General features: G+C 38.4%; 4 protein-coding genes and 1 long non-coding RNA gene across 7 annotated transcripts; 3 read left to right on the top strand and 2 right to left on the bottom strand.

Annotated features, from left to right (window-relative positions):
• The first annotated feature begins 899 nt into the window (after nucleotides 1-899).
• malsu1 (mitochondrial assembly of ribosomal large subunit 1) lies at nucleotides 900-4,334 on the top strand. Its single transcript, XM_040031155.1, has 4 exons — nucleotides 900-1,501; nucleotides 2,678-2,853; nucleotides 2,935-3,016; nucleotides 3,108-4,334. The coding sequence occupies exons 1-4, from the start codon at nucleotides 1,165-1,167 to the stop codon at nucleotides 3,260-3,262; spliced, it is 750 nt and encodes a 249-aa protein (XP_039887089.1). The 5' UTR covers nucleotides 900-1,164; the 3' UTR covers nucleotides 3,263-4,334.
• Nucleotides 3,671-10,768, bottom strand: LOC120733125. The gene is made up of 3 exons (XR_005695735.1): nucleotides 10,544-10,768; nucleotides 4,329-4,482; nucleotides 3,671-3,785 (listed from the first exon to the last, which is right to left on the bottom strand). It is a non-coding gene; the product is annotated as an uncharacterized LOC120733125 (long non-coding RNA).
• Nucleotides 7,765-8,804, top strand: LOC120733124 (peptide YY-like). The gene is made up of 4 exons (XM_040031168.1): nucleotides 7,765-7,901; nucleotides 8,120-8,302; nucleotides 8,393-8,482; nucleotides 8,671-8,804. Exons 2-4 carry the CDS (start codon nucleotides 8,139-8,141, stop codon nucleotides 8,693-8,695), a joined length of 279 nt encoding a protein of 92 aa, XP_039887102.1. The 5' UTR covers nucleotides 7,765-7,901; nucleotides 8,120-8,138; the 3' UTR covers nucleotides 8,696-8,804.
• On the top strand, nucleotides 9,865-18,852 carry pals2a (protein associated with LIN7 2, MAGUK family member a). 3 transcript variants are annotated; one of them, XR_005695731.1, is made up of 15 exons: nucleotides 9,865-10,062; nucleotides 11,273-11,357; nucleotides 11,870-11,993; nucleotides 12,733-12,851; nucleotides 14,274-14,426; nucleotides 14,807-14,956; nucleotides 15,174-15,401; nucleotides 16,123-16,254; nucleotides 16,587-16,689; nucleotides 16,798-16,869; nucleotides 16,964-17,125; nucleotides 17,230-17,432; nucleotides 17,514-17,642; nucleotides 17,760-18,021; nucleotides 18,667-18,852. XR_005695731.1 is itself a non-coding variant. In XM_040031108.1 (14 exons), exons 3-14 carry the CDS (start codon nucleotides 11,963-11,965, stop codon nucleotides 17,934-17,936), a joined length of 1,659 nt encoding a protein of 552 aa, XP_039887042.1. In that variant the 5' UTR covers nucleotides 9,865-10,062; nucleotides 11,273-11,357; nucleotides 11,870-11,962; the 3' UTR covers nucleotides 17,937-18,852. The 3 variants fall into 3 exon arrangements, 2 of the variants coding, with proteins under 2 accessions (XP_039887042.1, XP_039887043.1); XM_040031108.1 differs by having other exon boundaries at nucleotides 17,760-18,852; XM_040031109.1 differs by lacking the exons at nucleotides 11,870-11,993; nucleotides 18,667-18,852 and having other exon boundaries at nucleotides 17,760-17,936.
• A 2,236-nt stretch (nucleotides 18,853-21,088) lies between these two features.
• Nucleotides 21,089-26,959, bottom strand: gsdmeb (gasdermin Eb). The gene is made up of 10 exons (XM_040031118.1): nucleotides 26,826-26,959; nucleotides 26,298-26,527; nucleotides 26,001-26,193; nucleotides 25,586-25,760; nucleotides 24,314-24,434; nucleotides 24,012-24,137; nucleotides 22,122-22,249; nucleotides 21,821-22,004; nucleotides 21,604-21,677; nucleotides 21,089-21,484 (listed from the first exon to the last, which is right to left on the bottom strand). The coding sequence occupies exons 2-10, from the start codon at nucleotides 26,500-26,502 to the stop codon at nucleotides 21,260-21,262; spliced, it is 1,431 nt and encodes a 476-aa protein (XP_039887052.1). The 5' UTR covers nucleotides 26,503-26,527; nucleotides 26,826-26,959; the 3' UTR covers nucleotides 21,089-21,259.
• Between the last annotated feature and the right edge of the window lie 854 nt (nucleotides 26,960-27,813).

Below are 27,813 nucleotides of genomic sequence, written 5' to 3'. Positions count from 1 at the left end.
AAGGGAAAGAAGTGGACCTTTTTTTTTTTTTGCAATAGCTAAGTCAATCACCTGACCTGAATCTGATTGAGCATGTCTTTCACTTGCTGAAGATGAAACTGAAGGGAAAATGCCCCAAGAACAAGCAGGAACTGAAGACTGTTACAGTAGAGGCCTGGCAGAGCATCACCAGGGATGAAACCCAGCGTCTAGTGATGTCTGTGTTCCAGACTTCAGGCTGTGATTGACTGCAAAGGATTTGCAACCAAGTATTAAAAAGTGAAAGTTTGATTTATGGTTCTTATTCTATCCCATTACTTTTGGTCCCTTAACAAGTGGGAGGCACATATGGAAACTGTTGTAATTCCTACACTGTTCACCTGATTTGGATGTAAATAGCCTCAAATAAAAGCTGACAGCCTGTAGTTAAAGCACATCTTGTTTGTTTCATTTGGAAACTTGAGCATATCCAAGTGTTGGAGTCACTCCATTGGCTCCAGTTCAATACAGAATTACCTTTAAAATCCCTCTTATAGTTTATATTGCGCTCGGGTCATCAGATGTAGATCTTGTAACTAGTCCCAGAATTAGATCCAAGTGTGCTGAAAGTGCTTTCAATTACAGTAGTCCCATTCTTTGGAACAAGCTACCTGCTGACCTGAGGGTCAAGTACATAAAAAAAAAAAAAACCCCAGACTCAATCGTGTTCTCACAGGCCTTCACTTAACACCTGTGTGTGCATTTGTGTCATTCTGCAGAATGAAATGTGCTATAAATAAAATCGCAATTGCGATTTGGTTCCAAAATATAAGTCAGGTATTTAAAATGATTGATTTAATAACTGTTATTAAGCTTTAAAAAAACCAAAAATTAATTACATCATTAAAATGTAATTTCCAAACATGTTTCACATGTTTAAAGTGGGTTCATCAGTCAAGTCAAAGTAAACCACAGGGCAATGGACTAACCTTACATGTGGAAATCAGAGTACAAAGAAAATCCACAGCCTGAAGTTTCGGTAGCTTTTGCTACCGATAGGGGGAGCTCTATATTTCCCCCCTCACAATCACGACCTTAAAGCCAACAAAAATGCATTAAAAGCCAATCAAAACCGAGGACATGAAACACTTCCTGTTTTTAGCGCTGTAAACTCGTGGATAGCTGTTTCCGTAATACTGTAATGTTATGCAGGTGAAGACCATGAATTTACTCTGTCACTCGCGGAAAGTGCTGTCCTCGGTGTTGAGAAGTAGTGTTTTACTAAAGCCAACAGAGGCTTTTGGAAGCATTTGTTCAATCTCCAAAGCTCGGTGCATTAGCCTGTCTGTGCCTCAACATTTTACAGCAAATCTGACCTCATGTCAACACTCGCATCACACAGCGTCCTTCACCGGGCACTTTGACATAAAAAGATGTTATTCGGAAAGCGAAGAGAGCCGAAATTCAGAGAGTAATGGCGTGATTGAAGATGATTCACATGAACTGGACGATAATAGCAGCGAAAACAGCTCCTTAAGTCGCAGTAAGTACTTAAAGTGTGATAGAGGTTTCAAGAGAAGTCGCTTACTTGCTTTATCATGTGTAATATAATTTAATTTCTTGACGTTTCACGGTTACGCGACATTTGGTCTTGAAAGTGTGATACCTGAAAAGTTTTTATGGTGCATCTTCAGGTTGTGAGGTGGAAGCACAAAAACAAAGTCCTGCTTCTTATTTCTGACAAAACTGCCAATATGACGGCAGATGCCTAAATTCTTGCTTAATATGCTTATTATTTGTGCCAGTAATTAATTGGCAGGTAATAGTAAACACTGGGATTTCATGAAGGATGAAAGAATGTAAATATCTACTACTTACAGATAAAACAAAGGAAAATAGACAGTTGGGATACTTAAAAAAATGATTCACACGGTTTAGATGGTTCACATCAAGTGTGTGCAGTTTCATTAAAAACAATTAAACTCTAATAAAAATATTAAATATTTTTAAATCTGACATGATTGCGCATTAAATATAAAACTTTTTGTCATTTATGCTGTTGTTTTTCATTTAAGCCAAATAAGCATCAGATGTGTGTCATTTATGGACACTACAGCATGCAACAGGCTGCACAAAACTGCAGCCTGTTGATCATGTCCACAGGATATGCAGAATTTATAAATAATTAAAAAGTAATGTAATGTTTATATTTGCTGATGTATTACTCAGGTTGTGTAATATTACAGACACTGCAGAATTTGTCTGGCAAAGTCCACACCTTCACATATTGACAAGAGGAAGTAATGAAGAAAAATAATTAGTCACAGAAGTATAGAATTACACATGTAACACTTAAAAAAATTGGTATTAAAGGACATGCAAATGTGCTAGATCATAATTTGGAGGGTATTTGCATTCGTATATCAAATAAACAACCTCTGATTATATCTCATTTCTTTTTATTCAATGATTTCAATCAACACCTGTGTAAACGTCCTCACCAGGACCAACTCTGTATAAAATTACTAGAAAATACTTCTTAGTTACATGGATGAATGCAGTTTTGTCATTTCATTGTGGGTGACTCATGTTCAAAGTACCAGTATGTTTCTGTAAAATGTCTTTTTCCAAACTGCCTTGCAGTGACTCAAAGAAAGTAGGACCCCTGTGCTGCTTACATGCTCGTACTGCTTTACCATTTTCTTTTCTTTTTGTCAAGGATCCTTGGAGACTTTCAGTCTTGATGTGCTGGTGTCTCTTCTGCGTCAGGAAAATGCAGTAGACCTCTGTGTGATTAAAGTACCAGAGCAAATCAAATACGCTGAGTACTTCATTGTCGTCAGCGGTGTGTCACCAAGGCACTTGCGCGCAATGGCATTTTATGCCATTAAAGTGGTAACTTACCTCTGTTTATTCTTTGTTACATGCTAAATATATTTGTTCTTTAAACTCATACAAAGGATGCTTTTACTTCAGTACAAGTTTCTGAAGAAAGATGAAGATCCAAATGTCAAGATTGAAGGGAAAGATGCAGAAGATTGGATGTGTATTGACTTTGGTATGTATATCCTTATTATTTGTTTAACAATTCCTATCCACTAAATTAACCATCTATAAAAGTTACAAGTATTTGTTTTTCTGTGTCTCAGGTAATATGGTTGTTCATTTCATGCTGCCAGAGACTAGAGAAGTGTATGAACTCGAAAAACTTTGGACTCTCCGCAGCTACGATGAGCAGCTGAAGAGTATCCCAACTGAGACACTCCCAGAGGATTTCATATTTGATGTTGAAGTTACAAAGTGAAAACATCTAAGGCTAAATAATAAGATGTGCCCAGACTGAACTACTTTGAGTTTTGGATACATTCTTTACAGTCAAAACCAAATCTGTTGGATTTCCAAAAGTACTTTAAGTGACAGAAATGCTGAAGCCCAACTTACCAGTATATACTGATCTCAGATATATTAACTGTACTATCTACATTATATCTCATCTAATGAGCATAATATCCCATGGCAAGACATCCATCTGTCTGCAGTTCACAAGAATTGTTACTCCATCTACTACTGGGCAGGTTTTAATAAAACTTGCACACAATGAAAATATACTCCAAATTGTTCTCAAGGTTGCATTTTGCCAGATGAGCTACTATCTGAAGTCTTTAATGGAACATAAAGAAAAAAAATACATGCTTTTGGCCATTTAGAAATTGTGGCATCACATAACTTGTCCAACGAAGTATGCACCGACTCCAGTGTTTACAACACTCTCAGCAAAGCTGTGCAAGCAGTGGTTCACTTAAGAAGGGTCTTCATTCTGAAAAATTCTGCAGAGAAAATGGATGAGTAGTAGTTTTTAGTTCTTTCTATTGCACTTGAATGCATGTGTGGTTGGTAATACTATGTGAAGAATAGAAAGTACGATGCTGTAACATCAAATATGCAGAAACAACAACAAATTGTGTAGACTTATGCACGGTGCCTTACACTTTGTTATGACATACACACCACTCGGACATAGGCTCTTGCAAATTTGCAGATATAGAAAGCATGTTACTGAGCCATCACATCATTTTTCTGCAGGGGTCATCCCAGCATTTACAATGATAGTGATTTATCTGTGATAGGCTAATGTATACTTGTATACTGGTCAGCCTTCAGTATTTTTCTTTAGATAAATAATCCAGAAACCCAACACCTTTTGTGTTTAAAATTGACAACCTCTAATGATTCTGTTAATTTTTCGTACTGTTTGACATCACTGGTACGGTGATAGGGTGTTTGTAAAATGCTAAAATGACTCATGAGTTTGCAGATAAAATGTATGTTTTATCCTGTTTAGATTGTTGAAGTAAATTATTTTTTCTTACATTTCAGACGTGTTGATTGATGATTAATATGGTGTCGAGGTGAGGACAAAGAAGAGGCAGACGTTGCTGTCGAGCAGACGAAATGCATAGGTTCAGTGTTGATTCAGTCTCCCCAGGTGTGAATATACTTATTCACAAGCACCTGCAACTGTGTCTGAAGAGCAAGAGCCTTTTAATATTTAAACCTGACAGCAGCAAAGCAGTATTCACATTTGCAGGTATAATTTAAAAAATAGTCTGTATTTAAAATATATTCAAGTCTCAGAAACACATTTTCTGCAAAATTCAAGCAAGAATAAATAAATAAAAGAGAAAGAAGAATATAGAGTCACTAAAACAAGTCATTTAAGATGTTTTCAGCCAAATCCATCTGAGTGCTTTGTTTCGGAAAAAAATTGTTGCCCAGGCCATTATTCGTTACACGCATTCACTCAGCACTTACAAGATAATAAGACAATAAAAGACTCAAAAGTAAGTGTATCCAACACCTAGGTTGATTAGGACATGGACAGATTAAGAGTTTGTCTTTTTTCATGGTTTCTGACATCAATATCACATTAAAAAAACAGACTGATAAATAGATTTTTGGACCTTTTTGACATTTAAAGAATACGGAGCCTGAGGGTAGAGACTAAGCCAAAACATACACAAACACGGATACAACTCGCACTATATCCCCATAACTTTCTTGCATGCAAGCATTACGCTTCATTGACTTATTGTCAGGACATTAGCTAAATGTGAAAATGTAATGAGGCAGGAGATGCCTGCACAGAGCCGACTGGACCTGGTGTTTGAATGCTTTTAACTTGTGGTCGTGCTGCTTGCACATGAATGGAAAATGAAGAATGAGTCAGACTAATGTTTAAAAACAGATGGGGAAGCAGTGAATTTGGACATCTTCATGCAACATAGTCTCTGGTTTCCAGTACACTCCCAATAGAAACCCACTGAGATGAAAGTTAGACTTTGTTGATCACACTTACTTATTCAGTAGTTTAAATTAAAAAATAAGACTATCAAGTAATTATTTTTAATATTATTTGTCTTTATTGTAATATAGTAATTTATTTTTTTAAACTAGCTTATTTCTAATTTTTAAAAAAAAAGGCTCTGGGGGAAAATTGCAGTTTGAAAAATCTTTTTTTGTTCCACTCAAATTTTGAGTGGATAATGTTCTCATTATCTATACAGCTGTTTCACCCACTGTTTTCTCCCCATTAGGGACCAGGTGCTACGATGGAGGAGATTATGAAGAAAGGGAGTTTAATTAGTAAATAGTAGCACAGTTTATGTCTTGCATGACTCATTGCTATACAAAGCACACAGTCAGCTTACTTTCACATACATTACCAAAGTGCATATGCAATTAAATTCTATCATGGTCTTTGTGTAGCATTAGGTTTCTGTATAAAGAAAGGAGTATATTATTTAGTAGGTGGTCATTACTATCCAGTGCAACTGGCTAAAATAAATAATTATCTTCCAGAATTCCTACTGAAAGTTTTAGCTTTAATCCTCAACTAGAAGTCCATCTGGGTGTCAGGCTTTTGATATTTTAGTACGAGTAAATGTATGTATTTAGGCCTTCTGATAGTCCTGCAGGTGGGCTCTCTCTTTGTAGATAACGCTTGTGAGGAGCATTACAAGAGAGCACATCAATTTTATCAGAAATGGCACTTGAAGGGCTTTATCCACCTGGCCCTCATTTGTCATCACAATACCTGATGTCACAAACTATTTAAATCAGTCCGTAAAGGGTGTTCTGCATCAAGTGCAAATGTGCTTGCAAAGATTCTGGGAGTATTTGTAAAAAGTAAATAAATAGTTTTGAGCTTCTTGTACCCCAACGCCTGTGTCCGGTGATGACAATGGAGTACACGATTGATGCCTGGTTGGCAGCTCCTGCCACAGCAGTCAGTTGGTGTCTGCTCCAAGCATGCCAAGTTTGACTGATCTGATCAGCATAGTGTTGTTTTGGAGCATTTTTCCTGACAGATTCATACTAACAGTGAACCTGATCACTTGGCAGTGATACTCAGTGCCATGAAAATCGCAGTATTAACATGTAAATGCTTTCTATGAATAACAATGTCATTTTCTTTTACAGCATCTGAATATTTTGCCTGTAATATGAGCCAGAAAAAGTTTTTTGTTTGTGTTTAGCCGACGTTACCAGCAAGGACTTGTGCTGTTGCTTTGGAGTGCAGCGCTCATATGACTGCCACAGAACAGCAACGATTTACTGCCAAGTTTTTGTTGAGTGCCCTTCTAAGAAAATAGTTGCCATTAAAGTTGTCTTATCATTTTGGGGCTGAAAGCTTTTTGTGCCCTCTATCAACTGAAATTGAAAGTTTAAGGAGTTTTTTGTGATTTCCTGCCCTTTCTTGTATGATTTCGAGTAATTTAGAGCTATGCTTGCTCGTTTGGCCGAAATTGCTGCAGTTATTGTCTTAAGACAACTGCCTGTATTCAGTAGTGTTTAATTTGGACTTAAAGATGAGATACATGAAGCAGTTTTAAAAGGCCATAAAATCAAAGGATTTAACATATACTAATGAGTTTTGAACTTTTGGTTCATTACTGCTAACCGTTTAAAGGCTTTGACTAGGCTGCTCTTGTATAATTTGCACACAATACACAATTGTGTGATAGCAAGGAGCATGAATGCCTGTTCTTTTATTTCCAGCAGCTTTTCATATTTTTGAGATGGTTAATGCACAATTTCATGAGTTAATTTTGTTTCCTGATGAGCCACAAGTTCTTTTGAGCTGCATCTGTCAAGACATCCGGCATTTCAAAAACAATAATAAAATAAAAAAGTCAAATCAAACATGTGGAGCTTCCTGCTGTATCAGTCCCTTGTGATTAAGGTAGTAGTTAAAAGTAGCTTTTGATGTAGACCCCCTTTGCATTTCTCTATGAAGTGAAACATAATTTTTCCAAACACTAGGGCATCCTTTCATTTTTCAGCTTAATGTGAAAACCATGGCCATCTTAAGTTACACATCATCAGTTTTATTAAAACATACCATGCTGCTTTTGGTCTTAAGTAGATTTTCTACATTAATAAAACTTTTAGCTTTCATTTCCACTCATCAGTACTTTTCCATTATAACTTCAAAATCTTTTTGTGAACCAAAGAAAAGTTTGCTGTAATCAGGTGTACTCTTATTGCTTATTTAGACCTTCTTATTTTTTTTTTTTAAACATAGAAAACAAAGCCATTAGGGTAAACAAAAATGATGCAGACCTTTTGGGTTGTTCCAAATGAATTGGTCCTATTGTAGAACACAAATTTCTGTAGCATGTTAGTGATGTACTTAATTTAAATTTATAAAAAAAAAAACAAAGGTTATGAGTTTTTTTTTCCCAAAATAATGCCATTTTTTGTTTCACTGCTTTGCTACTTTGAGCTTAAATAATGCAACCATAGATATTTCTCAGGAGTAGCCTAAAAGAACAGAATACCCCCTCCCCACATGGCACAAGCTGTATAAAACATGGGCAATGTAGGGAATCAGACAGACGTGCCTTGAACAGCAGGAAAAGCAACTACAGCAGAACTAAAGTGTAAGCAAAATCTTTATTTGTAACAATTTGATGGAGAGGCTTGCTTTTTAAATTTAAAGTCAGCATGTCTTTACAGATTTGACTGCCTTTATGTTTCATGAACATGAACATGGTCACTCTATTGCAGAGCTCTTTTTCTGATTTTGCCGTGAGTTGCTGGATTTGTGTTTTTGTTTTTTATTACTCTGTATTTTCACTTAATTTTCCCTGTGATCTAGGACGTGTTCCAACGCTGTGATGTCGCTGAGTATTCTGGCTCTCTGCCTGCTGGTTTGTATTCACTCTGGCATAAATGCATACCCAGCCAAACCTGCCAGTCCACGGCAAGGCGCGCCACCTGAGGAGCTTGCCAAATATTATTCTGCACTAAGACACTACATCAACCTCATAACAAGACAGAGGTTAGTTATCTACTTCTATATTATTAAGTCCATCTTGACCCTATATGGAAAAAAATATTGTTTAATTGCTGATATCTTCTTTATGCACAGGTATGGGAAACGAGACAGTCCTGATACTGTATTTTCTGATGTGCTAGTGAGGGAGAGCACAGAAAGTGTTCCAGGATCCAGCTATATCAGGTAGATTTATTTACCCCATTATCTCTCTGTTAAACTACCATATATATATATTCTTGTATATTATATATTCTTCATTGGACTGAATATTACTTGAGTCTGATTAGGAAGAGGGATACATTATGCAGATATTTTAATGTGTTTTCTAGAAACTCAATTTCTAATTATTATGTTTTAATGTGTTTCTGTAGGTATGATGGGCTGCCATGCTGCTAGAGCTGTTACATCCAGGTTGACTTTACCATAACACTGCCACTATGACGTCTTTTACTCCCATGAATTGAACTTGTGTTGCATGGAATAAACGCTGTGTGTAAAAAAACTACTTTAAACTGTTTGTGTTATTGCCACTGCTGCACTGTGACATGTTGCTAGATAGTACAAGTGTGTCTTACGTGATGAACAGTGTTTTCTGTGTCATTCACTGATGGAGTAACAGTGCACTCTGATGGTGAGCTGACATCTAAGCATTTTGAGGTTTTTCTTAAGTGGGGCAAATAGCTTTTAAAACATGTCTGCTGCAAGAGTCCTATTTAGGGGAAATGTGAAATAGAAATTAGTAATGTGAGTACATCAAAGTGTTTTTCTCAGCTTTACTTTTACCTCTTTTATCAAGCCTACTGAGATTTGCCTGCACCCTAACTCACAACAGATTAACACTTTAATCTCATCAAGTGACCTGGATACATAAAAGCAAATCATGCAATGCTATGGTAGTCTCTATGTGCCTTGAGAGAAAATGTCACTTTTTTATGAATGTCGGTTGTGCAGATGAGGTTATTTGTTGCCAGACATGGCAACAATTATTACAGGACTCAAAGATGGCAGTGAGGCTTACAGTATCTCTTGGGGTAAGCGTATCCTTCCAGTTTAGTTCTTAGCTGTGCTGTTTGCTATGCAATATGAGCTGTCATCATTGTGCATGCTTTTCTGGAGTCAGCAGAGAAACTAATCTGTATATAAGGTTAGACATTCAGTCGACTTGTTTTTAAAGACTACACACACACTCGCTTACTCACAGTAGATCAGGAATCAATAGACGAAATAGATAAAGGATGAGACCTATAAACCAATTCAGTAATGGATAATTGACTCAATATTCATCCCTATTAATAAGAACCATGAAAAGGCACAATAGGTGGTCAAAAGGCAACTGTATATTTTAATTTACAGTACTCGCATATTTAATTCAACAAAGTACTGTTGTTAAAATACATTTAGTCAAAAACAAAACAAAAAGTACATTAAGGGGGTCATAAAAATCTGAAGAGGGCAACAACTTTGCTACAGCTTACTTTCATACATAAACATTTACTCTACTTAATATTTCTACCTTTATTTATTTTAGTGTAACAGAAAGTTATATGAGAAGACTGCGGGTTTTCGCTGCACTAGATATAACTTGAACGGCACTGGATGACATTAGCAGTGCGTGAGTGGACTGGGAACTGAGAGCAGGGGCGCATGCAGGCACGCACTCTGAAAACGCAGTAACAACTTATTCGTGCGCGAATGATCGGCGAATTATAAAACTCCGGAATAAAGAAAAGCATGAAAGCTTGACTGGAAACTGATTTAACTGGGTAAAGTATATTTCATTCATTCATTCATTTGTTTATGTGAGGCTATGTAACGGTACGGGACCTAGTAGTTTCTCGGATTTCACTGTGCCACTGGCTAATGTTAAGTAGCTACTATGAGCCACATATTACTATTAGCTACTACAAAGCTAACTTTAGCTGATTTTACTTCTCTGCTGCAAGGGCCGATACTAACTGAGCGTTAACTACCGAAGCTAGTCTGTTTAAATTTTGCTGGCATGTCTGTTATTATGTATTATTAGTATTATTTGTCGGCCAAAAATAAAACTTAGAGCGCACGCCACTCGTAGTTGCTAGTTAGCGCTGCTAATTCGCCCGCATATGAGATCCAAACGGACACGGCACGAGCTCTGGTGTTAATGACAAGACGACCTGAGAGTAGAGACCTACGGTTTAGTTTATTTCAACCAGCAACTGGTCGTTGTAATTAACGCCAAAATTAGTATTCACGGCTTCTACTTACCATTTCAGCTAAGCTACCTCACGTTGAAGTGGTTACACGTGCCCAGTGCGTGTGTAGCTTGACATCAGTTAATTTAACCGCTGCAGAGAGCACATTTATAAGTCACTCGTCCTGCCTGAGGTTTGGTGACAATTTCAGCTTCTTCTAAGAAGTGCTGCAGGAGTTTAAAGAAAGAAGACGAGAGAACACTCTTATGAGAACAGCTGTGATGTGCATAGGTTTTATTTTCCTTGAAGTAATGTTTAAACATTTACCTTATTCAAATGCTAAGGATACGGACCAACGAAATGCTGTCTGCCCTACGTAGAATATATTGTGTATAATGCAAACGAAACAACTGAAAAATGTAATTGAGAAGTAAAACAGAATATTTAATTAATGTAAATATAATATACCAAAATCACGCGTCCCATACAAATTATAACTGTTTTACTACATGATTTATTTTTTGATTACTTTAAATCGGATAAAATGTAGGTCCATAATTTGACTCCTTTAAGCTTTAAAATAAAATTTCTCTTTAAATAGACAGTGGTCATGTGATCATCTTGGCCAATCACAATGACTGCATTACAATAACATTGAATGGGCAGGAGAAGTGTGCACAATAAAGGGACCCTAAGGGTAGGGAGTTGCGTATTTATCATGATTTGCTTTTATTGATAGTTATAATGGTGTTAAAACCGTCTTGCTCAATTTCTGATTATTCTCCCTCCATTCTCTCATTAGTCCAGAGGTACCAGATGAGTGTTTTTTAGAAAACGTGGGGCTCAGTGTTGGCCTGCTGCACTGATGATCTGAAATCAGTAACTAGGTGAGTTGTTGCCATGTTTTTTTTGTATTTGTTTTAGGTCAGCATGGTTGTTTTGCTGCTTTTGTTGATAGTGCATAGCTAGAATACAGTGTTTCATTTATGTTTATACAGTTCACAATCTGTAGTCAAACAAGACTGTTTGTCTTACTGTGTATTGAGGGAGTTCGAGAGTTTTTTTTTTCTTTCCTCACTCTGTTTGGAGACCGTGTTTGCACAGAAAATCCCCAGGGCCCTCTCTGTGTGTGGCTGGCACAACCTTTAGCCAGAAGGATGGAAGACTCATCCTTTGTCATTCAATCACCCTCTTTGTCATCTGCTTAATTCATGAGTGCCCTTTGTGCTAACATGCATAAAACACAAAGACCAACAAATGCTTTCTTTTCTAATTGCTCTCCGTTCTGCATCTGTTTATCACTCATACAGCAGTAAATGCAGGCTTGATTCTAATCATTGAAAAAGGCTTGTTTAGTGTGATACTGTACTGACTCGAGTGGGTTTCCTACATCCTGCAGCTCTCCAGTTGCTCTGGTTTCTGTAAACAGCAATTGGGTGGCTTTTGACCGTGTTTAGGGAGTTTCACCATCCTGAGCTGTGGAATAATAAACATGACTGTGGCCAACGCAAAGTCTGGCTCAGGTAAGCTGTAAGAGACAAAGTCCCCGACTAGCCTTTTGCACAGGAATTGCAGCAGTGTTGTTTACCATATTTGCCATTTAATTACCATTTGAATGGTACTGTGCCCACTTCTCAGAGATAGTTGTGGGGGTGCCTTTGGCCGCCTGTCAACAATTCCATTTGTTCTTTTTTATGGACAAAAATGTAGAAAAAACTATGTTTAATACATGGTTCTCTTGATAAAAACGTTTCAGGCTCATCTGTTCTGATTACATTTTAATTCAGTGTTGTAGTCCTCATATAAACAAAAGAGAAAAAAATGACAAGTGTTTTTATTGCTACGTCTTTCTTGGTGACAAGAAAGATGTTGCATTAATTTTGTTGGTAGAAGTAAAATAATAATAATAATTTGACCTGTGTCACTAGTCACTACCAGACAAAGCTATTAGTGAAACAATTCCTTGGTGACCGTGCGTCCTTGTTGCTGTTGCAATGGAAATGAGCAATGTTCTTTGAATTGGCCCATTGATTCGCTCCCCACTTGTTGTTCTTGCCTTGTCCATTCGTAGTATACTGAAATAGTTTTCCACTGGCTCTGAATTTTAATTTATATTCATTACTGCTGGTCACGAGGTTGGTTTTTCACTAGCATTTCTGCCTCTGTTTTTACATAGCAGTGCATTTTAGAGCTTAAAAGAAGTAAAGAGAGCAGTTGGCAAATGGTTAGCTAAATCATTTAAGTTTATCTGTTCTTCTACAGCCATGCAACAGGTGCTGGAGAACCTGAGAGACATGCCATCAGGCACAGGAGCCAAAGATATTGACCTCATCTTCCTCAGAGGGATCATGGAGAGCCCCATCGTCCGTTCCCTTGCTAAGGTATGTTGTGCACTCACTGATACCACTTCTGTTTGCTTGTTCTCCACTTCCTACAAACACATGCACAGATACATCTCACCATAATCTCATCAGGTAGATTTTTCTGTTAGCTATAAGTGAAGTAGATTAGAAGTCTGTGTAGGACAGAGGAAGTGAATTGTAGCTGGTGTTTTCTCATGTGTGGAGACGGGAGAAATTGGGAATTTATGCTTTATGTGCAAGAGTTCTAATCACATGAACTGATTACTTGTTGTGTGTCTTTTTCTCGTGTCCACATTTAAGTTGGTTACCAGAAATCTAGCTACTGCAATCTAATACCCTTCCTGTCATCGGAAGAGTAAAACACAAAGGTCTACTCTCTGCAGGGCTATATAGCACAGCTTTTTTGTATTTTTATTTTTATTTAATCACCACAAATTTAAGTTCATGTTGAAGCTTAAGTAAAAACAGAAAACCTCTTAAAATTAGATCAATCAATTTGGCACACAAATAAAGAGGCTTACAGCATGAAGAACAAATGGCTTACATAACATTCTGAAAAAAATATCTCCAGTGCAGATTGAGGTCATCAGGTTTAACTACCATAACTATAAATAGACAGCTTTTTATAGAAAACCGTCCACAAAGAGAAACTCTTGTCCTTATTTTGTAACAAGAGTTTGTAGCTTTAAAAAAAACAAAATACACTATTTTACACAGATGGCCCATCAATCATATTAAATGGATTTGAATCCCTTGTTACTTTATATTCTGCTCTTAATTTTCCTTCATTCTTCTGCATATCACAGTGATAGTTTAACAGAAACAAAGTCCGCTTGTTCTTGGTGTAGGTGGTAAATTAATTCACTGTGATTTTTTTTTTTTTTTTTTTTTTTTTTTGTTATTGAGTTGTTAAAAATGTTTGGATATATTAAAATTAAATAAAAATATCAGCAAGTGGGTTTTTATGAATACCTGCTGTTGTAGCCAGTGCAATTATGGATTAAATTATGGAATTATGACAATTTTGGAAGTGTTTTTGTTAGTAAGAAGGTATTAAGAAGTCATTCAGAACTCTGGCTGAGGAACATAATGGCATAGTCCATTCTTAACAACTTGCAAGCCCCCATGCTTCCACATGTGCGAAATATAGTCCAAATTCCTAAAATCACAACCTTCACGCCACAGTTTTCAAACTTTATAAATCCACTCAGTGGAACAAACAGGTCCACTGAGTGGATCTAAAGTGCATTCTGGCTGCTTGGCAGAAATATAGAAAAAACATCAAGTGGTAATTACAGCTTTGGGAATGGTCAGCATTCCCAAAGCCTTACAAACTGTGCTATAAAATCACAGTTTGTAAGGCTAACCAAATTTACCTCATGCTTGATACAAACATTGACTTGCTGTGTACACTCTTTTGGTGGACATGTCTGTGTTTAGGCACATGAGCGTCTGGAGGAAGTTGCGTTACAAGCCGTGCGGGATGATAATGTTCAGCTTGTCACTGAGATCTTGGATGCCCTTAACAATCTGACAGATAAGGATGCTGCTGCTGCTGAGCTTGTCAAAATCCTGCAGGAGCCACACTTCAAGGTACCTTAAGTCTTATTCAGTGGCGGGGTTTACTGGAGTGGAAATGGAAGCCAGAGCTGCTTCTCCAACCCCTACCTCATTTCTTATGATTTACCTGTCTGCAAGCTTCACCTAACTGGTCTCGCTTTCTTACTATCGACTAATTTGTTTCAGAGAGTATTGAGAGAATTCCTACGCACTGTTTGAGTAAATCTAATGTCGTTTGTCTTCACTGTCTGTAACTGCTTGGGGATATTTTTCAGTTAGTCTATTGGCAGTGCAGTTTGTCTTCATTTGTTCATAGTAATTCATCTAATGCATGTGGGAGTGTTTTCTCATTTTTCCAAGAAACATATTGTTAAGTCATTTCTTTCTGTGTGTATTTTTCTCTTCTGTCTTAGTGTTTGATAGAAGCTCATGACAAAGTGGCTGCAAAGTGCTATGAAACATCGCAGACTGCAGTTAACAGTAATTCCATGATGACCAGTTCACTGATGCCAGCTGATGCTGTCAGGATGATTGGCATCCAGAAGAAAGCTGGGGAACCACTGGTGAGTTAGCAAGGCATGGGTAAACACTCCTGTTAAGCTGCAAAGAGTTTTACACATGCCCTTTCACTGACCATCTGTTAGGATGCAGTGACTCAGCCTTACATAGTTAATCATCATCTTTTAGAGGAACCTGGCTGACCAACGCATGAAACTGGCTTCCTCTATGATTTATGAAGTGTGGATGTACAGTACTTTATTAACTCTTACTCTCTTTCAGGGGGTGACATTCCGCGTGGTGCGAGGAGAGATGGTGATAGCCCGGATCCTGCACGGAAGCTCAATTGACAGGCAAGGCATGCTGCACACAGGGGACATAATCCGAGAGGTGAATGGTCGAGAGGTCGGCAGCGACCCACATGTGCTCCAGGAGCTGCTGAGGGACTGCAGTGGGAGTATTACACTCAAGGTCCTGCCAAGCTACAAAGACACACCAGCACCTCCACAGGTACAGAAAAAGGAGGTTTCATTTTCTGAATTCACCCGGAGGTGATTGATAATCTTAGTTTAGTTTTTCAGTCCCCACGACCAGCCCTGGAGGAGCGGATGAAAATGGGTGGATGGATGTTTAATTAATAAGTTGGATGCAAGATGAATTGCTTTTAATGACATTTTTCTTAGTTTTAGAGTTTTTCATGTAATATTAAGTTACATTCAGTCATATAAATGCACCTTAATATTTGCTGTTGGTATTTGATTTGATTTGCAATAATATATTCTGAAATTGTGCTCTAATGAATAATATATATTGATTGAGAGCTGAGTGATCTCTGAATACCAGGTTCTTGAAAACTGAGCCCATGGGAATCTATTAATAACACTCCACACACCAAGTAGGACATGCACCTTTATTCAATGGAGCACACATAGCAGCTGACACTGAGAAGCCTTAGGTAAAATTACATCATAAGGCTATTGGTACTTTGTACTGAGGACGATAAATTATCTACTGTTAGTAAGAGTAAAAATGTTTCTTCCTGTTCACACTTAAGAGTTGTATGTGGTCCAACTCACTCAGGCTTTTGACTTCTGACTGGGAAAGAACAAGGTTTACTTTCATATTGTATTTCAAAATCAAGAGTCATGAGACATATGTAGTTTTTTTGCAGCTTAATTAAGTGTTGTAATGTCACAGTACAGATTTACACCTCACCTCTGTTAAATTGCAGGTTTATGTGAAGTCACACTTCAACTACAACCCAGCCACAGATAACCTGATCCCTTGTAAAGAGGCGGGTCTGGCCTTCTCCAGAGGAGATGTGCTTCATGTAGTCAACAAGGAAGACCCCAATTGGTGGCAGGTGAGTGTGCTCATATTACTGGAAATTTATGGCTGCCACAATATGTAAAACACAAGGATCGCAAAGTAGTTAATACATAATACACTACACACAACCATGAATGTTGGCAACAACGTTGGCCACTTACATAGGTTACATCAAAGACTCACTGCAGAACTCTAAAGCCATTGCTGCTCCCCAATGGCGAAAGTGCTGCTTGGTGCGAGTTCTGAGTCAGTTCGTAAGAATCTACAGCTTTCTAAAAGATTAATAACCATCAAATTATTTTTTTCTTTCTATATATTTAAATTAAGAGTCTGAAGCATCTCTCAACTACTCTAACCCCCGTATAGGCACGGAAAGTTGTTGGTGGAGCCACTGGCCTCATCCCTAGTCAGGTCTTGGAGGAGAAGAGAAAAGCCTTTGTGAGGAGAGACTGGGACACGTCAGGTACAGGTTAGTATGACTCTTTCCAACTGTACCAGCTGCTCTTGTATAGATTTAATGAAGGTTAGATTTCAGCACCAAAATGCGGAGCACTAATACTTTGTGCATTTGACTCAGGGATGCTCTGTGGGACTCTGACTGGAAAGAAAAAAAAGAAAAAAATGATGTACCTCACTACCAAGAATGCAGGTGTGTATTACCTGCAGTTTTAGGGTTTTCGCGCTTAAATATTTACATTTTTTAAAATGGTAACACAGTACTGACTCTGTATCGCCTTCAACAGAGTTTGATCGTTACGAGCTGCAGACCTATGAAGAGGTAGCCAGGATGCCCCCGTTCCAAAGGAAAACGCTGGTTCTGATTGGAGCTCAGGGAGTTGGGAGGCGGAGCCTAAAGAACAGGCTTATTGTCGTGAATCCCCTGAGATATGGAACCACTGTCCCATGTGAGTGCGTGCATGTGTGAGACATAGACCTGAGACCACCGAACTGTTCAGACTTTAGACCCGTCAGGCTGCATGAAATGCCTTTTCTTACCTTCTACATTCAGTTACATCACGCCGTCCCAGAGAAGAGGAGAAAGATGGGCAAAACTACTGTTTCGTTACACGGGAAGAGATGGAGAAGGACATCAAAGAGAGCCGCTATCTGGAGCACGGCGAGTACGATGGCAACCTTTATGGAACCAAGATCGACTCTATCCATGAAGTGGTGGCTGCCGGCCGTACCTGTATCCTAGATGTTAACCCTCAGGTCGGTCAAAGATGCACGCACTCAATATCTGGATCTGCTTTTCCTAAAAGCTTTGGTAGTGACATCACATTTTATGCCCAGGCCCTGAAAGTGTTGAAGACTGCTGAGTTTATGCCGTTTGTGGTATTTATTGCTGCTCCTGAGCTGGACACACTAAGAGCTATGCACAAAGCTGTGGTAGATGCTGGACTTACGACCAAACTGCTCACGGTAAGTTTTAAGCCGATGAAACATTCTTAAATATGATGGTGGGATTTTACAGTGGTCGTCACTGTAATGGCTGTGGCTTCCCTTCTATAAATGGGCTTAATCCATTTTCTGTAACAGGAGAATGATTTGAAGAAGACTGTAGACGAGAGCGCCAGGATCCGCCGGGCATACAGCCACTACTTTGACCTGACTATTGTTAATGACAATCTGGACAAAGCCTTTGACAAGCTCCAGGAAGCAGTGGAGCAATTAATCATAGAGCCACAGTGGGTTCCAGTCAGCTGGGTCTACTGATATTTTACCCCCCACTGGAGAGAAGCTGCTGTTGGAGGTGCCAGGCTTAGGATAAAAGGGGATTCAACACTGTGCTGCACACAAAGTAAGTGTTGGACATCAAGCCTGTGTGAATTTGGTCTCACACAAAGTTGCATCAGAGTCACCTTAACCTGAATTGCCAGATTCCTTTCTAGCACACTATGCAATTCACAACACATAGGAAGTGTACTTATTTATTGGCAAGTATTTTTTAAATGATATTTTTTACTCACATGGATTGGAAGAGTACTGGCACTCGTGTCAGATGCTTTTGAAAGCAAACCCAGTTTTTAATGTTACATCTGTATGTAAGATCAGTTAAGTTGTATTTATTCTACATAAAAATGAGGGCTCGCTCATTGAAAAGAATAATACCTCAGTGTTACAGTTTACAGTGCTTACGCGTCCAGTTTCTCATCTCATTCTGTCACTACAGACTTGTCATTCGTGTAGAATAGTGTCATATATATGAGACCTTTTTTCCTCCTGGAGGCAAACATTTAACTCCTCAGCCAAACTTAATGAATGGAAAACGATTTGCCAGTCACTGTATGAAGTTGTACAGGAAGAAAACTAATCCTGTAGTGTTTACCTATGGCTCTTTAACTCAAGCACGAAAGATATTACATTAAATACGCTGACTCTGTGTCAGACGTTTGGATCATGTAAATGTTTCTGAGTATTTGTTGCTGTGTTTGTGTTTTCAAAGAAAGACTTTCCACAGGACTCTCAAACAGGGTACTGCACCTCAGTGAACCATCCCTTTTGATGTGATATGTACTAAAATTTAACAGTTTTAAATAAAATTCATATTTACTTATAAAATTATATTTTACAAGATTTCACATAAGATGTATTTTCAGATGTCAAATAAATAACTGGTGTTTTCTAATGATCCGCTGTGTTTTAGGTGTGTTTCTTTAAGCAAACTTGCCGACAAACATGCTACATTCAGGCATATTAAAAATCAAAAGTGTATATAGCAGCAAATGACACAAAAAGTTTAAATGTACACAAGCCAGGGTGGTGCAGAATGAGGTTTGTGTTACGAGCGTCAAAGATCCTGAAGATGGAGCTCATTGGAGAATTAATAATTGATCTGAGAGTAAAAATAACCTGAAATGTTACTGCTATAATATTGTCAAAGAATGTGATCAGTCCACGTTTGAGAAACAGTTATTGCTCAGAAGAATTGATTTGAATACAATCTTAGTGATGATGACATAATTATATACTGTTAATAAGATGTTAATAATAAAACATGATGGTAGTTTGAGAGACAAAGCATGTTTTTTTTTCCATGAGAATGCCCAACATAATCAGAACCAGGAACATAATAGATTTGTCTTCAAATTCAAATTCAAATTTTATTTGTCATGTACACAGTCATACACAGTACGATATGTAGTGAAATGCTTGGACAACTGCTCGTGACCTAAAGAAAACAAAAAAGGAAAAGGCTATGAATAAGATAGGAAATAAATATGAAAAATTAAAAAGGGTAAATTTAACTAGGAAGGAATAAAATATAAATTAAAGTTAAAAATAAAATAACTGTACAACAAAATACACAATATAGAACTATATAAGAATGTATGAAGAAATATAAATAAATATATACACAATAACAGCAGCTGTACAAGTATTAACTGGAAATGAAGAATATAATGTCCAGTGTTGTGCAATCCACATTATGTCTTGTGCAGTGCAAATATGCTTAAAGTGATGAAGTGAAAACAATGTCCAGAATGTTCAGTGTGTGTGTAAGAACTATATGTGTGGGTCAGTACTGTGTGGTGGTGTGATTGAGAGACCGTATCGCCTGCGGGAAGAAGCTCCTCCTCAGTCTCTCTGTGTTGGTCTTCAGGGAGCGGAATTGCTTTCCTGACCTCAACAGAGAGAACAGTCTGTTGTTGGGATGGCTGAGGTCCTTCACGATCTTCCTGGCCTTGGTCCAGCACCGCCTGCTGTAGATTGAGTGCAGGTCAGGGAGCTCGGAGCGGATGGTGCGCTCAGCTGACTGCACAACCCTCTGTAGAGCTCGTCTGTCCTGCATGGTGCTGTTCCCGAACCAGGTTAAGATGTTTCCCGTCAGGATGCTCTCTATGGTGCACGAGTAAAAGTTCCTGAGCACCTTGGAGGGCAGTTGGAAGTCTCTCAAGCGTCTGAGGTGGTAGAGACGCTGTCGGGCCTTTTTCACCACGGTGTTGATGTGACAGGACCATGACAGGTCCTGCGTGATGTGAACTCCGAGGTATTTGAAGCTGTCCACTCTCTCCACTGGGCACTCGTTGATGACGGGGGTCTGGTAGTTCCTCTCCTGCTTAGTGCTGAAGTCCACTATCAGCTCCTTTGTCTTACTGACGTTTAGAAGGAGGTTGTTCCTCTGGCACCAGTTCTCCAGATTCCTAATCTCCTTCAGGTAGGCCGTCTCGTTGTTATCAGAGATCAGGCCCACCACGACGGTGTCGTCAGCAAACTTGATGATGGTGGTGGAGCTGGTAGTGGCCACACAGTCATATGTGTACAAAGAGTACAGCAGGGGGCTCAGAACACACCCCTGGGGGGCTCCAGTGCTGAGAGTGGTGGAGGCTGAGACATGTCCGCCCATCCTTACTGCCTGTGGTCTGCCAGTTAGGAAGTTGGAGATCCACTGACACATAGATGAGCTGAGTCCCAGATGCTCCAGCTTGGTGGTGAGTGTGGAGGGAATTATGGTGTTAAATGCAGAGCTGTAGTCTATGAAGAGTCTATAGGGATATTGCTGCAAGCTGTGTGCCTGAGATGACCATATTTAGGTTATCGCTTCTTTTTGCGCACTTAAATGTGAATTAAGTTGTAACGACTAATCTCACATTCCAAGGAATATGTTCTGCACAGGGAGGCTTCAACCGGGATTCAGACCCGAAACCTCTGCTGGGAAAGGATTGTGCTAAGCACCACACCCATGATAATTTTGTAATATGGTTCATAATTTTTTATACAATCAGACAACAGCTCAAAATCATTTTTTATTTGAAGGAAACTGCCAAAGTTACAAAAAAATAGATACAATTTTGCATATTTATTCACATAAAAATCAAGTCTGACTATTAATTCATTATTATTATTATTTTTTTAAACACATTGAGTAATCACATATGAGTCCAGATCAAGTATTCAGTATTTTTAGAATGACTTCTTGGTCATGTAGCACCCCTTAAAATATTCTATTAAAATAACAAAAAGAATTATTTACATGTTTCCATTTACCTAATTCCACTGTGACACTTGTTTCTGGTGGCTGTAAAGCAGGTTTCAGTTCAAACACCCTGAGCTAATGAGGCAAGACTTCGAATCACGATACACAGGACCAGAGGATTTCCTGGCTGCTTGTTTATTTCTGCCTTCACCATGTCCCCATTTCTCCGCAGGGACACATTACAGGAGGCAAACAGATGTTCGATCTTTCCATAGATGGCCTCTGTCAGTACAGACGACGCTTCGGCGCTCAGAGGCAACTCTCCATTTTTTGATGCACACTGCACCTGGAACAGGTGTTGAGAGATTCATAAGGGGCAGCTGACTTAATGTGCAATGTTTAATTTACAAAGAAACACCTGCGTAACATGTTGTGCCATTGTATAAAAAAAGAGAATTTACTAACCAGTAGCTCCAATATCCCCAACACTGCAGGGCTGCAGCACATTTCCAAGGCAGCAAGACAATCATTTGTCATCTCTGAAAGACAAAACAGACGCATGATGAAGGAACCTGCATTTTAAGTTTTTAGAACTTGCAGTGTGCATGAAGTGGGTATACTAGGTCTCTAGTATATGAAAAGAAATCCACAAGTAATGATTGTAGAGTACAACTTTTCTCACCATCCAATGCACTGATTAAGAGGTGAAGGGCTGTGTGAAGCGATGTGGATCGGCTTTTTTCAGTTGGTTCCTCTTGACTAGACTGCTCTAAAAGATCCAGAATTGCCTGGACATTCTGTTTTTGAGACGCTGTTGTTTTAAAGTCAACTGAGGCAGATCCCTTATCCACGCACATCTGCTCTAGCTGAGACAGAGGAGGAGACAGGTCAGACTTTAAACGGAACGTAACTGAATTTCATTATGTCCATTTTCTTTTATGGAATGTGCAGTGCCAGTGCCTAGACCTCTTCGTTCCTCTTACCACATCCTGAAGTGCACTAATGGTGATCTGGTCCTGCAAAAGTTTTGTAATCTGCTGTAGCAGAGCGGACCTGGTGGATGCCGGAAGAGCTGAAAGCAGCTGGAAATGATCGCTCAGTTGGTCTAGTTCTGAAGACAGAAAAATAAGGACAGTTTGTCATTCACTGTCAAAGATAAAACATTCTCCCGGAGCACGTTAAAAAGGTTAACTGAGATTATGATGATGTAAACCACAACAATATGTAGAAGCTAATAAAACACTGCATGTGTATATACATGCTATTTAAAAAAAAAAGTCAATACACGCATGCATGCTGTGGCCAGTGAATGCAAAACTATTATCTTGGCTTATTCCAAGCAGGTTAAGTCCTGATTCAAAATTCCACCCAATAAAAATCATACAGTCAGTACATAACTTCCATAGCAAACTAAAGAGTAAACTGTACTGTATTGTACCCTGTTAATATAGGTCAAAACTGTGTTTACAAATACGTTTAACACCCTTCTGATAAGATGCAGCAAGGTCTCTTATCTTTGAGACCCTTTGACTTGTATACAGCAGAGGTGTGGTGCTGCTGGAGCGCAACACAGAAAAAGCAAATGCCTTTTTTTGCCAAAGAGCCAAAGGATCTGCATTAACAAAAGTACACCCATGAAAGTGGATAAGTTACTAATAATGTGCTGATTTATATACAAATATGTAGTTGGTTCATTTCAATAACTACATGCCTAGAGCAGCGCAAATTAGTGGCTGAAAAACGAGCACACCCAATGAAGGAGTATGACGGAGTGAGTGATGTCAATGTGTAGAGGAACACAAAACCCTTTATAGTCATATCCTGATTCATACTCGTGTTAATGAAAATATTACTGTGGCCATGAATAAAGCTACAAGTAAAGGTAATTTCTTGTAGGCTGTGTGAGGCTGCTGATACTTCTTAAAGTCATTACTACATATTTTAAGATTCTGGCATTAATCAAAAGGAACCTATATGAAAATAACTGTGTGTGCACTGCTGAGAAAAAAACATGCAGATATTTTTTAATTATGTACCGAGCTTTATGTAGAAATGTGACAAAAACCTGAAACCCAGTTCTAATAACATTTCCCCCTCGTTCCTAATAAATGAACGCTCCAACTATCAAAAATCCTCAAACCAAAGTAAGACATGCTTTTTACAGCATTAAATTTAGAGCTAAACTGTATGCCACAAAACCTTGTGAAGTATAATTGTATGTTTCTCCTTAAATTTTGTGCTATCAAGATGAAACTCCTATAAATATGAATAGGCAACAAGCCACCAAAATATCTGAAAAACTAACACTGCACCTCTATATTAAATCCCAACGGTAGACTTTTAATACTAATACTACTACTAATAAAAATAATATTATTAAAAATAATAATAACCTGTATTTTTATAGAGCCCTTTTCAAAGAATCTAAGGCCACAAAAAATTCAAGGCTCTGTTGCAAAGAGTGGACACAGTTAGTTTTACAAGTATTTGTAGGAGCGTCCTTTTTAGAACATAAGGAACACTGTAAAAAAACACAGAGCTGTCAGATATATCCATAACTCTGGCGTTATGGGAAAGAATGAAAAGCAGAGAGAGAAGCTATCCATGGAGGAAAGAGCAGAATGCAATATATAAGAACTCGTCATACAGACTAGCCAATCACATGCTCTCATTTTCAGTCTAACATTTGATCTCGGTTGCTCAGTTATAGTGTAATAATGCATGGAAACTTTCCACTGTGGTGACAAAACCTTAGAAACAAATACTAACCTGATGTGCTCTACAGCTCTGGTGTCCAGGACATTTCTCTGCATGCAATCGTGTGTTTTTTTGCTGGAAAAGGTAAGAAATCTGAGGCGAAAACAGTGATTTACCTTGTTGAAGGCAGCTATTGTCAGATGAATGTGCAGGAGCTCCTGAAATAGACGGCTGGTCTTTCATTCTAGCAGTACCATCAACTTTATCAAAGCCTCCATTGGTGCCTGACAATACACACAGCTCTGTGGAAAATGCACGTGATAGTTCAAGGAGACAGAACATGGATATTTCCAACAATAGCCTAGAACTAATGATGCTGATCCTGCAATTACTAAATATAACTTTGAGTTTATCAGTTCTTGTTAAATTAACATGAAGTAAGACAGTTACTCTACAAATACAATTAATGACTTCTCACCATATTGTCCATCGTGTTTGATCTTTAGTTCTATAAGGCTATAGGCTATTGGAGTGTTGGTAGGAATCTCCATGTTAATGTCACTGTCATTGCCCAAGCTTGCGTTCTCCTTCAATAAAAACTGAAGAAACAGGAACACCGAATCAGAACAAATGGCAACAAAATTCCTCAGTGAGTGTCACAAATATTAATCTACTTTAAAGAATTATTAAAAGATTCAATATTTTCTTTAAGGTTATAGTGGAATTTAATATAAGATATAGTTTTAACTACAGTACTTTGCAAAGGTCTTGAGTTTTAGGTCCAAGGAGTCACACTTTTTTTGTGATTTTTTTTAAAGTGGTCTTAGGCAACAGTTCTCCAGGCTTTCTGAATGTCTTTTGATAGTTTTTCTTTGGACACTGGCTGCTTTTTCACTCATTTTCATTCCAATCCTTATACCTGACCCTTCAGAGGAATTTTATTTATTTATTTACTTTATTTTTTTAAACCACTTAACATTTACAACTGAATCCATCTTTAATTAAAAAAAAAAAAAAGCCTTTAATAACTTTGTTACTAACAGCCTGTTAAAGCACATAATCTGTTCCCATTTCTTTGGTTAAATGTAGGAAATATATCAAAGATAACACAATTTGACATACACAGGGTGATACCCAAGAGCTATTAGTGGAAGGCTTGGCACATCTCAGTATGGTGTGCCGTGTCCTTAAAAAAAAATCTAAGGAAACTGGACCAGTGGAGGACAAAAAGGACTGCCCTCCTCAGAGCCCGGACATCGACGTTATTGAAGCAGTGTGGGATCATCCTGGCAGAAAACAGAAAAAAGGCAGCCAACATCCAAGGAAGAGCCTTGAATGTCAAGTCTGTCTGGAGACCTTGGCACAGTACTGTATGTAGCTAGAACATAAACAATAAATTCCCAGTTTTGATTTCTGGAAATGAAGAGGAAAAACCGAGGATAAATGAAGGACCTGAATTCTGAAGAGGAACCACAATGCAACTGTTTCATGCATAGTGGGCAAGATTTATTCCACTTCTTCTTATTCTCTTCTGCTTTCAAAATGTACACGCAAAGCTGGCACACGCAGATCTGAAACTCATCCAGGTAAAAGCAGCACATGTATTGCTCACCTGGCAACAGGACCTATGAATTTTGTATTGTGAACTTAGCTTATTGACTTAATATAGGAATGTATTAGCAACTTTAAAAACTGACCGAACCCCAAATACCAGCAACTATTAGGTCTGATACGAGGTTTGATATTGTACCTTAGTCATCTTGGGGCCACAGGTGCTCAGACTTCCCCCACACTGTCCTCCCTGCTGCACCTCCTCTATGACTGAACAGGGTTGAGTGGTTACAATACGATCCTTTACAATCCCAAATACCCGTCTTTGCTTCTCCTTTGTCTGCTGGATTAGACAGTGGGACATGTCCAGAACCCTAACACAAGAAAAATGTGGTGAGTTTCACCAGGAACATTCTTGGAAACAAAATTTTATTGTGACTTATCCTACATCATCTTTTCTTGCGTTAATATTCAACCGGGCATCGTGTTTTGTGTGAAACTTTACAGCTGGACAAAGATCACTTATGCGATCTTTAACATGCTGATCGTCAGGTGATGTTTAGAGTGTTTGAAACAACTTTACATGTGACACCAGGTACAGATTGTGAACCAACTTGTCTTTTGAGTCTTGCAGCAACTTCTGCATATCAATCTCCTCTTTCTTCAAGCTTCCAAAAGATGACTGGAGTTTGGATGAGTCTTCACCCTGAAGTTTAATGCTGTATTTGGAAAAATTTGCATCCACAGTTCCCTGAATGTTGTCACTAAATGTCCCACTGTATTTGATGAAGTCTGTCTCAACCACAACTGCAAAAGGTAAATAAATATATTAAAAAAAATCTAATTTCTGTGATCTCGGGAGAGTAAACTGTGACACATGCGGCCATTTTCGTGCTGCTTTTGAGGTTTACCTGGCTTTATGGGTGTGTCTCCTGTTAGTATATCATTGAGATTAAAATCAGTGGGAAGATATTTGGACTTTTGCCAGCACCAGAAACGCCTGCGCTTCACCACCACCGTCAGGAGAGCAATGGTGTCATTCAGGCTGGTCACCGGGATCAGGGACCCGTTATCTTCCACCTCCTCCACAAAGTTTCTGGTAGCCAGAGCAAACATCTTTCGGCTGGATAAAGCCTGCGAGCTTTGAAAGCGAGAGAAGAGAGGGGAGGCGTTTACTACACAGCTACAGAAGACCTCACCCATGTGAGCTCCTCCTTAGGACTAAACACAAATAAACTTCCTACTTCAGCCACTGTACTCATTTCAAGCAAAAACATAGTAGACACCATACAGCTCTTTACATTTAAAACCTCCAGGCTGCACAACAACAATCAAAGCACCGGTTATTATGGAAACCGAAAGTCCATCGGTGCAGCAGTCACTGTAGATAAGACGAAATATGCTAGTTTTTTTTTTAATCTGGCTAATTTTCCACCTACCGCTTCCACGGAGTCTTCGCTTTATTGGTGACCTGCAAGAGAAACTCCCCAGTGGTCAGACTTTTACAGGAGTCAGTTCCTCTGTGGTAGCTCAGCCTGGTTTCCTGCACTCTTTGTTTTGGACAAAAGGCTCCGCCCTCTGCACGGTAGGAGAGGCCGAAACATATATGGCATATATGGCCTTTCTTCCTGTACGCTTACAATCCAGTTTATCATAATAATAATAATAATAATAATAATAATAATAATAATAATAATACTAATACTAATAATAATAATAATAATAATAATAATAATGATGATGATAATAATAATGACAATAATAATAATAATAATAATAATGTCTCTTCTATATTTGCTTGTACTGGTAAATTGTCAACTGGATTTATGTAGGGACTATATATATAAAATAAAGAAATAACCTATTTTACAAGTATCTTAATTACACTGCATTGATGTCTCTACTGCTCTGCATTATAATTTATTCAGTCCTATTTGACCAGTGACAATATTTTATAGGGGATTTTTGTAAAAACAGATTATCAGTAGTCCGCTTTCATTTGCATTTGTCGCCACCTAGCGGCTGTTTAAGATCACCCAGCAATCTGATGAGCCCATTTTCGCTAGCGTGGATTAACAAACAAAACAAAGAAAAAGAATACAAACAAACTATACTACAGTGAATTATTAGAGTAAAAAAAAAAAAAAAAAGAAAACAAAAGAGAATAGGTGGACTCAAGGAGCCCTTTTTCAAAGTCATTTATCATATTGTAGGATGTCAAAAATGCAGACAGGCTCTAAGGATCACTAGCGGTATCTTACTGTTTTCATCAACATGACTCTCACAACATTCCTGCATTCGTTATTTATAAATGATAACCTTTACTTGTTGCACGGCTCCATAATTGCTCATTAACCTTGAACTCTGGTCATTGTTTAGCAGGACGGGCAAAAACAAGCCATAAACACGAATCGTCGTCAAACACAT

Source organism: Simochromis diagramma, unplaced genomic scaffold, assembly GCF_900408965.1.
Source record: "Simochromis diagramma unplaced genomic scaffold, fSimDia1.1 OVJJ01000361.1, whole genome shotgun sequence".
Classification (NCBI taxonomy): domain Eukaryota; kingdom Metazoa; phylum Chordata; class Actinopteri; order Cichliformes; family Cichlidae; genus Simochromis; species Simochromis diagramma.
This window is presented reverse-complemented; position numbering and strand designations above follow the sequence as displayed.

Bases quoted from the DNA above. Each gene is read 5' to 3' on its own strand.
- gsdmeb (XM_040031118.1), bottom strand. From the start codon at position 26,502: ATGTTTGCTCTGGCTACCAGAAACTTTGTGGAGGAGGTGGAAGATAAC. The intron at 25,761-26,000 runs GTTGGTTCACAA...TTCTTGTGTTAG, and splicing joins CTGCAAGACTCAAAAGACAA to GGTTCTGGACATGTCCCACT. The intron at 24,138-24,313 runs GTGAGAAGTCAT...CATTTTCCACAG, and splicing joins CAAACACGATGGACAATATG to AGCTGTGTGTATTGTCAGGC.
- malsu1 (XM_040031155.1), top strand. From the start codon at position 1,165: ATGCAGGTGAAGACCATGAATTTACTCTGTCACTCGCGGAAAGTGCTG. The intron at 1,502-2,677 runs GTAAGTACTTAA...CTTTTTGTCAAG, and splicing joins AAACAGCTCCTTAAGTCGCA to GATCCTTGGAGACTTTCAGT. The intron at 3,017-3,107 runs GTATGTATATCC...TCTGTGTCTCAG, and splicing joins TTGGATGTGTATTGACTTTG to GTAATATGGTTGTTCATTTC.
- LOC120733124 (XM_040031168.1), top strand. From the start codon at position 8,139: ATGTCGCTGAGTATTCTGGCTCTCTGCCTGCTGGTTTGTATTCACTCT. The intron at 8,303-8,392 runs GTTAGTTATCTA...CTTTATGCACAG, and splicing joins AACCTCATAACAAGACAGAG to GTATGGGAAACGAGACAGTC. The intron at 8,483-8,670 runs GTAGATTTATTT...GTGTTTCTGTAG, and splicing joins CCAGGATCCAGCTATATCAG to GTATGATGGGCTGCCATGCT.
- pals2a (XM_040031108.1), top strand. From the start codon at position 11,963: ATGACTGTGGCCAACGCAAAGTCTGGCTCAG. The intron at 14,957-15,173 runs GTGAGTTAGCAA...ACTCTCTTTCAG, and splicing joins AGAAAGCTGGGGAACCACTG to GGGGTGACATTCCGCGTGGT. The intron at 16,690-16,797 runs GTTAGTATGACT...CATTTGACTCAG, and splicing joins CTGGGACACGTCAGGTACAG to GGATGCTCTGTGGGACTCTG.